We start from the raw sequence: 9,965 nt of genomic DNA, 5'->3' as shown, positions 1-9,965 counted from the left end.
CCCTACTCCACCCCTCCCCCCACCTTTTTTTTATAACATCAGTAAAAATCAGCCAAAATATCTAACCAAATTCTTTGTCTCCGGGCTGCAGAAGATACCATGGGTAAGTCGTCAGATTAGTTTAAGTGCTTTCTTTGTAACTCGGCACCTGTGGAATGTCGTAATAAAGCCACGACGGTCAGAGCATAGCTTTTTAAACAATAAAACAGGGGAAGCGATGAAAGGACAATTTCTTTATTTTTTTAAGTTTTTTTCTCAAAAGAAGGAAGGCAGCAGAGGCCTCCGAGTTAATTTATGTAATATTTCTATTAAAAACAATGTCTACTCAAGACAGCATTTTAAAGCCTGCACCGTTGGCTTAGAATATAAATCCAATAAACCTCTGTTATGATTCCTCCATTAGGTCAGTGTGGTGGAATTCTGCGGACTCCTAAAATAAGACATTATTATTTTTCGGGAATGTTTCATGAATTACAATCAAAGCTCCTTCGTCTTTTCTTGTATAAATTTCAAGAATGGTGCTCTTATAACATATATGCATTTGCTGAAGCTGGCAGCCGGGTTTCTCCTTGGAACAGCATCCTGGGAGCTGAAACGTGGTTTGTGTAGCAGATGAGGCAAATGCTCCGTCATAGTGTTGTGACTGTGGGCTGTGACGTCATGAGGATGAGGCCACGCAGATTTGCCAGTTTTTTGTGTAATATTGATGAGAAGAGAATTACATTCTTCCTGAGGGTGGTTCAGCACCTGAGGATCAGTTTTTTAATGCATTCAATGCATTTATTTGTTTGCCCACGTGCTTTGTTTGGACAAGGGGTTTGGGTGGTGCTGGGGCACAAACCAGACAGACTGTCCCCATCCCAGGAACATCAAAACCTTCCAGGCCAAGCTTCAAACAGGGGCTGAGTTTAAGAGGAGCTTTCACATTCTCCCTGAATTTCAGGCTGGCAGGACCATGTTAGCACAAGAGTTATTCTGAGGGACCTGGGGGGGTTGAGCCTGGAGAAAAGGAGGCTCAGGGGAGACCTTCTGGCTCTCCACTACTCCATGACAGGAGGTTGGAGCAAGGTGGGGGTCGGTCTCCCCAAGAACAAGGGACAGGACAAGAGGAACCAGCCTCTGGTTGTTGCAGGTGAGGTTGAGGTTGTCCTCGAGGAACCATTTCTTGGTTCCCCGTTGGGGTTGCGCAGGGCTGTCCCAGTCTGCCCAGGGCAGTGGTGGAGTCCCCATCCCTGGAGGGGTTGAGCAGCCATGTGGAGGTGGTGCTGAGGGACAGGGGTCGGTGGGACCCTAGCTGTGCTGGGAGAACTGTTGGACTCAAGTTGCTTAAAGATATTTTCCAACCTAAAAAATTCTGTAATTCCGTGGTTTGTCCCATCTCCTGCATGGTCCTCCACTGAGGTCCTGGGTAGACCACTACCCACATGGCCAAAATTTGCCCCGGCCTCAAAATGCTCAAGTGTCTTGTGAGCTCTTCCTCATCCTCCAATGGAGAATCATCCTCTCTCCAGCCAGGTCCATGTTACTGTTGTGGCTGCAACAGCTGGATTTGGGCTGGAAGTATCTCAAAAGCACTTTGAAACAAAGAGTGAGAAGATACAGGTTGGGTTCCTGATGGCTTCATGGCCTGTGCAGGGCAGAGACCCACCAAACCCACCCAGGTTGTGCCTCAGGGTGGTGCATGGGGCAGAAGTTCACCTCTAGCAATTACAGGAGATGCTGCTGTTGGTGGTGGCTGGCGTTTGCGTGTGGAGATGTGTCACTTTGATATCCTTGGCTGCAGGAGGAAGAATTCATTGACTGGTGGAGCAAATTCTACGCTTCCATAGGAGAGAGGGAAAAATGTGGCTGCTATTTAGAGAAGGGCTTTGACACCCTGAAGGTAAGTTGGTTCTGGCTCATTGGACCTGTGGTCTCCATGATGTTTTTCTACAAGCATTGATTTTTTGTGATCTCTAGGTTTCTTTTCTTCCGGGTAAAAAAATAAAGAAAAAGATTAATTTCCCCAGAGAGCAGGTGCTTTTGTTTTCAAAAATAACTATTTTGAAAGCTCAGTTTCCTTTGTAAAATCCCTTCTGGTAATTTTACACTTTGCAGCCTTCAAGAAATAGTCACTTCTCTAAGTGGCAGTGGAGGTGGGGACCTGCCACCCTAGAAAGTGTTCGGGAACAACAAGGAAAAGCAGTGATTGTTCAGGGAAGGGGGAGATTTAGGTACCCTCTTAAAAGAACAGCTAAAATGGAGGAACCCAAACAGAACTAAAATGGGGAAGACTTCTCCCAATCTTAAGGAATATGTTCCCAGCAGGAAGGTCTCTTTGTCTGATGAAAAACCCTCTGTGACACCTTGGCTCAGTCTGAGCGTTCCATGGTGTTATTTGTTGTAGGGTTGCCAAAGGTCTGTTCTTCATCACTGTTCTTGTGGGGGCAACAAGGGCGACAGGTCCCAGGACTCTGTCCCTGTGGGTGGCATTTCCCTGGGACCGAGGAGCTTGGGTCAAGTGTAATCCCACATTGGTGGGGACATGCTGCTCGTTTCCCTCTGCCCAAGAGCAGCTCCTGCCCTCACCTGCCATCTCTCCCTCCCTAGGTCTACGAGACAGAGCTGGAGAACGTGGAGGAATTTGAGTGTCTCTCTGACTTCTGCCACACCTTCAAGCTGTACCGTGGCCGGTCGCACGACTCGAATGATGACCCCTCAGTTGTGGGGGAGTTCAAGGTGTGATGGTCTCTCTTTCTACCTGTACCTGAGAACACATGCTGCTGGGTGGAAACAGCAGCTGCTGGGTGGGATGATGCCAGCTGACTATTTTTGAGTAGGACTTCATGGGCCATAACAGTAGGCCACTGGGTCCAGTCTGCACAACCTGCTGGCACAGGTCTGGCTGCTGTGTATCCCAGCAGTGAGTGCCTTGAATGCTTCAAACCCAGCCTAGGCTGTGCTACTGTCCTGGAGCAAAACCCCATCTGGATATAAGCGATGGAGCATCTTCCTCCTCCATGACAGTGGTGGAAGTGCGTGTGAGCACTGATGGTCTCACCATGCTGGTGCTCAGGGCTCTCTCTTTGGAGGGGTCTGTCCAGTGCAGAGGAGCAACATATCCTTTGCTCTTTTTAACCTTTAGCCTATTCACAAGAGAAGAGGCATTACATTTTTCTAGCTTTTTTTTGTTTTTATTAATTTCTGCTCTTACTCAGCACCCCCCTCCCCCAGACAATATCCAGAGACTGATTCCTGCCACTTCACTGACTGGTAATCATCTCTGGTGAATAAAACATGCGTAAATCCTTGTGCTTTCTTGCTCCTGCTCCCATCCCTCTCTCAGGAATCAGCTGCTTTGTTCAGGAACCCTTAAAACTGTGCCTGCAGTGGAAGTCTTATCCTAAGCCTTTGGTGGGCGCTGGTTCACATTGTCAGCAAGGCTCCTTCACACCTCTGTGATAGCTTGAAGGCTCAGACAACAGTGAAATAGAAGAGGTTTCCATCCCTGGAAACATTCCAGATCGGGTTGGACGGGACCCTCAGCAACCTGACCTAGTGGAAGATGTTCCTGCACAAGGCAGGGGATTTGGAACTAGATCTTTAGAGTCCCTTCCCACTCAAACCAGTTCGTGATTCTGTGATTCTGTGTTTCTATGCAACCATCCAGACTGTGTCTGCACACCTGCACATGTGGGCATACAAGTGCAGCTGAACACATCTGTCCTTCACAGGGTTCCTTCAAGATTTACCCTCTCCCAGATGACCCACGAGTCCCAGTGCCACCTCGGCAGTTCCACCAGCTGCCAGCCAGAGGACCCCAGGAGTGTCTCATCAGGGTCTACATCATCCGGGCCTTTGACCTGCAACCCAAGGACTCCAATGGAAAGGTATCCTCTTGGGGAAAGCTCTGGTGGGCTGGCTCTTTCAGCAAGTCAGCTCTAATTGATCGAAATTTGCGTATATGGCTTAAAATTTAGAAACAATGGTGGCAGCAGGAAGGAGAAGATCTACTCCTTCTTTCTGTCTCCATTGCAACATCTGGGAATCCCAGGAGCCAACCCTTCCTCCACCCTGAGGGATTTTTCAGTAGTGCTGGCTAAAACAGCTAAATGACTTTCAGTTTGGTGTCCTTTTTTCTCTTTTTTTTATGTTGATGCCAAAGGAAAAAAATGATGTCTTACACTTGACTGCTTTTTGCAAAGCTCTGCCAGCCTGGAAGAAAAATTCAGTGCAAAAAGAAAATTGTGTTGGTTCAGAAGGAGAAATGTTCATTTTGTGTCACTTTGCAAAAAAAAAAAACCAAAACAAAACCAAAAAACCACCTCAGGGAAAAATCCTTCTTAACTCTGTGTTCCACTGGAAAATAGGGAAAAAGTTAAGAAATAGTACGGGAAATGTATTGATATGAGCAAAACAAAACTGCTTTTCAATCTGTCCAGTTTTTGAAAACGGACTTGGAATGAAAGTTTTCAATGTCTTAAAAATGACCCATGAAAGACTCCAGCAGCTCAGCTAGGAAGAGTAGAAAAAATGATTTTTTTTACCCCAAAAACCCAAACCAATCGAAGTTTGGCCTGCAGTCCTTCCGCCCATGCCGTGATGTCTCCTAGAGCTCATCACAGTCAAAGGGAGAAAAAAGGTGACCCTGGATGTCCAGCCCCCTGCTCCTTTGCTTCTTCAGAACATCTGCAGATCAAGGAAAAGTGATGAGGAACTTGGCCCGGTGTTTTTTCCAGGGAGCATAATCCCATTTGTGGTTTTGTTTTATTTTCGTGTGAGCTGGGTGAGCTGGTGGGTCCCTCTAGGTGGAGGACTCAAGATGGGTGACATCTTGGGTTTTTTCTCTTTTTTTATTTCCTCTGGCAAAAATGCTGACTCGAGTTAATTCAACCACTCTTCAAATTTATGCTGATTTCCTGGAATAGTTTTAGTTGTTAGACACAAGCTTAAAATTTGCAAAAATGTAAAAATACTAGATACAATTTTTAGATGCACAATGGGGTTTTATGTTAAGGTGCGCTTCCATTTTATTATTTTTTAAAAATTCATTGCAGCATCTTGGAAATAAACGGTTTTGAGTCACATTTGTTGGAACAAAACGTTTTTCCATTGACATTTTACTCCCCTGCATTTGTAAATCTATTTTTGGATAATTTAAAAATATTATTATCTCGATGGAACCCCAAAATAAGTGACTTGGATTGGAACGGGAATATCCTGAGGACTTCAGAGCAAGTCCAGTCTGTCGAAGAAGCCATATGTAGATTTTTTTCATGTTCTTTCGTTGCTTTTCCATCTCATTATCCATCCCAAGCCTCAGAAGGGCTTGGACTCCTGTCTCACGTTGATAACTGGTCCTTCGGTCATCCTCAGAAAGGAATTGCAGTGCAAGCAACTCTTGCTGATGGTCACGGATTTGAAGTTAATGATCAGACTGCCCTATCCTTGAGAACAGGCATTGGTCAAGGGTGATGGAAATTCCTGCCTGGTGAGACAAGGAGAGGCCGAGTTCTTCTTTCACCACTGATATTGCTGTGCAATGACCCTTGCACTTATTTTCATGCCTGTCTTCAGTGCGATCCCTACGTGAAGATTTCAGTGGGAAAGAAATCCATAAATGACCAAGAAAACTACCTGCCCTGTACGCTGGAGCCCGTCTTTGGAAAGTAAGTTTTGGTTCAAACTGGATTCCTTGGGGTTTTTTAATGTCATATTGAGGGAATAGGGCTGGGTCAGCCAGAGCTTCCTGTTCCAGCCTACATTCAAGGTGAGGCTGGACAAAGCTCTGATCAACTCGATCTAGTTGAAGATGTCCCTGCTCACTGCAGGGGCGTTGGGCTAGATGACCTTTAACGGTCCCTTCCAACCCAAACACATCTATGATTCCCTTGGCATGCTCTTGGCTCATGTCCAACCTTGCTGAAGTACGTCTGGCCTTGGCTCAACCACTATCCTACTCCCCATGGCTTGCAGTCATCATCTCTCTGAGACTTTAGAGCTGAAGAACATGGACTGGGTCTGCTCCGTCATCAACAGAGACATCAGGAGGGTTGTTTAGACCTGATATTCCCTTATAGAGGCATCTGCCTCATCCCACTGGTGGTAGAGAGAGTCTGGAGAAACTCTGCCCCTCGTTCAGGCAACTTCAGTTGAATGTCTGAAGAAGAGGTATGATGAATGGAGACCTGTTTGATAAGAGTGTGGCATGGGACACCTCAAAATCAGATGTTCTGAAAAAGAATTATCTATAAACATGATATGGGCTGGTTGAGTTGTTTACCTCTCAGTAGGGCTACAAACTTGTGGTAAAAGGCAAAAGATAACGTTTTTTGGAAAAAGGTGTTTGTCAGATCTGTAGAGCCCCATAGGGACCAGGCAAAGCACTGGTGGGCAGAGGGAACCTGGTTCTCAGCCTCCACACATTGACAGGACTTCGGTCTCCCAGAAAAGCAGGGATTAGACAAAGGGAGGTTATGCTTCACCACAAACAAGGTCAAACCTTACTCCACACGACGCCCAGATGTCCAGTGGGTTTTCTCAGGTGGCTTTTCCCAGCTCAGGCTGTCAATGCCGTGACGTCTTCCCAACAAAGCAAGACGGAGGGAAGGATGTCTGCAAGGATGGAGAGAAAGGGAGAGGGATTGTGAGGGTGATACTGGTGAAACCGTAGAGGACAGTGCATTAGACAAGCCCTTTGCTCCTCTTCTGCCTTTCCTACGGTGAATGCAAAGTGGTTGATCTAGCACGAGGGAGGCCTGGTCTCCGGTGGGCCAGTTCCTACTGCCCTGTCACAGGGCCCGTGGCCAGACCCTGGTGAGCGTTGCGAGGCTGAGCAAGCCCTTCTTTGCCAAGCCTGGCTCCCAGCCAGCGGCCGTCTAGACAGCGTGCTGCACCTCCCACCTGGTCTTTAAAGCAAGATGTAAAACCGAGGTCCTGGCTGCTGGCGGCTGTTAAACCACCCGTTTCACGAGCTGTTCCCTGGCTGTCGTCCAGCTTTAGCTAATTACTTTCTGCTGACCCCAGTTCCTCCTGCACTCTTAATTGGTGGCATAATCACTCACTTCCCCTCCTTAAAAGCTGCTGTAGGATGGGTGCTGGCAGTAGGAATGGGCATCGTGTTTCTCCCCAGCGTTGCCTCTGCCTTGCAGCAGGAGGTGGAGGAGTTCCTGGTAGGGCTGGGTCAGACCTGCACCATCCTCCTCACCCAATCATACCACTTTCTGTATCACCAACATCCATGAGCACTGTTGAGGTCTGGGTTGGGGTGTTGTGTTTTGGCAGGGTCTTGGTGCTTTTTCTCTTGCCATCCTTTATTTGAGGAGGAGAGGAAGGTTTGCTCTTGCTTTATTTAATGTCAAGATGTGGACCATGGAGCGATGATGGCAGAGGAGTCAGCACAGATGAAAGGTGCTTAGAACTGGGAGGAGAGGACGAGGAGGCTTTGAGGGTCAGGCTCTGACCACAAGCTTGGCCCAGACAGGCTTGACTCCTGTTTTGGGTTCAAAGAGCAGACGGTTTTCCAAAGCTGTCATTTCTCTGCCTTCCAAATTCCATGGCAATGAGGATTCCTGACTCTCACCTTCTGCACTTTTTCCCTGGATATTGCAGTGACCACCATCATGTCCAATTAGCAGATGGAGAAACTAAGGAGTGACGTGCTTGCTTAGTTTCATACCCACAAGCTAAGCTAGTTCAACACAGCACTGGTAGTACTGTGTTGATGTGACAGAGATGCTCAGTGGGGATATTGTCCTTCCTGGCACTGGTGGGTTGGAATGGTGTGTGGGTCCGTTCCCTGTGGGGCTCTCAGCAGCACGAACCTCCATCTCATGGGTATTTCTTGGCTCCTGTTGTGCAGGATGTTCGAGCTGAGCTGCACTCTGCCCCTGGAGAAGGACTTGAAGATCACACTCTACGACTATGACCTTCTGTCGAAGGATGAGAAGATTGGGGAGACTGTCATAGACCTGGAGAACCGGTTCCTGTCAAAATATGGGGCACGCTGTGGCCTCCCACAAACTTACTGTGTGTAGGTACCTCTGTGGGCTTGGGCAAAGGGTTAGAGTAGCTGCCAGGGCTGTGCAGTGCCGAGCTGGCCATGGGGACCAGAGTGATGTCTCAGCCCAGGTGTCTGCTGTCCCAGGGGGACCTGACTGGTGCTGTACTTCACCACAGAGATATGTCTTGAGACAGGTTCACGCTAGAGAAGACCCACATGTAAGGAACTTCCTTGAGCCCTGGCTCTCCTCCAGAAGCGTTAAATGCTTCAAAAAACTTAAATGTCCTTAGGGAAATCTGTGATGCCTCTTGGCCATTTTGTGTTGAGGACATACCTTGTGCACGGGGCCAGCTGAAAGGTGATGTGGTGGGTCTGTGTGGGGCTATCAGGGCACCCCAGCAAACAGGGGCTGACTGGGCTGTTGGACATGCAACCCTGTTCACCAGTGAATACAGGCTCAGAGAGAGCTGCACCTTCCTCAGACCAGCCCGCTTTGGTGTAACGCTGCTGCTGCCCCTTGTTGAGGCTGGAAGATGTTTGATCACACATTTTGCTGCTTTTTTCCCTCCTGTTTGGTTTCAGCTCTGGACCCAACCAGTGGCGAGACCAGCTCCGTCCTTCCCAGCTGCTTCACCTCTTCTCCCTGCAGCACAACTATAAGGCTCCCACCTACAAGACTGACCGGGTCATCTTCAGGGATCATGAGTACATCCTCTCTGAACTGGGTAAGGTAACAGGGCTGCTTCGGGACTCCTCCAGGGCGGCACACAACTTTCCTTTACCTAGAGCAAGGGATGGAGTTGAAGGTCATGAACGTATCATGGTGAGGGGTTATCGTGGAGGCCAGGGCTGGGTGACGGGTCCCCATCACCCTTACCTTGCTGTCCAGGTTGGCTCTGCACCTTTCCCAAGCTTGGCTTTGTCCCACAGGCTTCGGGTTGCAGGTGCAACCCCATGGTTGAACCCAGACCTGCAGTCCAGTCGTGTTAACTTCAGCCGTGAGTCACTGCCCTTTGCCACTTGCAGCAAACCAAACACACACAGGCTGGGAGCAGAGAAGTCCATGGCAGCAACAGGCTCCAGCTGCATCTCCTAGCTGCTGCTTGGGATGCAGGAGCAGTCGTGCTGTTTGCATCTCTGCGTTTCGGGGCTGGGGTCACTAGAGGGAGACAAGATCTTGCACACAGTGCCTAGAGTGGGGCAGAGGTGGGCTCCAGCTGGACGTGCAATTCAGCCTCTGCCAGCGAGGAGAAAACATCACCGAGTGCCAGGGAGGTGTTTTCTTGTTTGCAGAAAAGCCCTGGAACCTGCAATATCACGGGCATCAACTCATGCCTGTCTGGCTGGCATCCTTGGGGGCAGAAGTTTGCCCTTTAGAGAAAACTCAGCTTTAAAGCGTGGAAGGGGTGTTTTGGCCTAGGGAGGAGGTGAAACTCCTCTGTACGTTGCCCAGGAGCTGCAGTGTGACTTTGTTAAGGCCACTACTGTATTGCAGAGCCATCAAGGAAGACTTTCCTGCAGAGGCATGAGACAAAGCAGGACCCAGGTCTGACCTCTCTCCCTTCTCTTGGGAATCAAGGCACAAATTCATGGTCCTCCCTGGAGGAGGAGGAGTGGGGAAGCAATGACTCCTTTGCAGCCCCTCATTATGTGAAAGGTTTCAGCAGGGGCTGGAAAGGTGTTAAACAGGGGGTCTTCCCCCCTCTCCCAGCCCCTGCCTTTCACCTTCCTCTGCTTTTACAGCAATCAGTTCAAAAACCAGAACAAAGCCTGATGCTTGACCTCAAGGAGATCTGGAAACCAGCTGTGTTCGCAGAGCAATGTCAGATCTGAACCTGGTGGTATAAAGTGAAGCTATTAAACACGAGAGCATGGCTTTTACAAGCACTGCGCCTGGACCATTATTCCATAACCCCCACATTTGTTGTTTTCTGAGAGGGGCTGTTTTTTTTTTTTTTTCCCTGTCGGTACAAAGCACAACACA

General features: G+C 48.6%; 1 protein-coding gene across 1 annotated transcript in view; it reads left to right on the top strand.

The window, feature by feature from the left end:
• The window catches only part of LOC104492860 (dysferlin-like), a gene marked incomplete at both ends in the record, with an annotated part of 42,718 nt that overhangs the window by 29,024 nt on the left and 3,729 nt on the right, over positions 1–9,965 (top strand). The window contains 6 exons of the mRNA XM_010135464.1: positions 1,784–1,882; positions 2,590–2,718; positions 3,714–3,869; positions 5,557–5,648; positions 7,841–8,011; positions 8,564–8,706. Coding sequence (XP_010133766.1) covers positions 1,784–1,882; positions 2,590–2,718; positions 3,714–3,869; positions 5,557–5,648; positions 7,841–8,011; positions 8,564–8,706 — 790 coding nt within the window. The remainder of the gene's footprint in view (positions 1–1,783; positions 1,883–2,589; positions 2,719–3,713; positions 3,870–5,556; positions 5,649–7,840; positions 8,012–8,563; positions 8,707–9,965) is intronic.

Source organism: Buceros rhinoceros, unplaced genomic scaffold, assembly GCF_000710305.1.
Source record: "Buceros rhinoceros silvestris isolate BGI_N320 unplaced genomic scaffold, ASM71030v1 scaffold11414, whole genome shotgun sequence".
Lineage (NCBI taxonomy): Eukaryota > Metazoa > Chordata > Aves > Bucerotiformes > Bucerotidae > Buceros > Buceros rhinoceros.
Note: the sequence above shows the minus strand (reverse complement) of the source record. Positions and strands in the feature narration are given on the sequence as shown.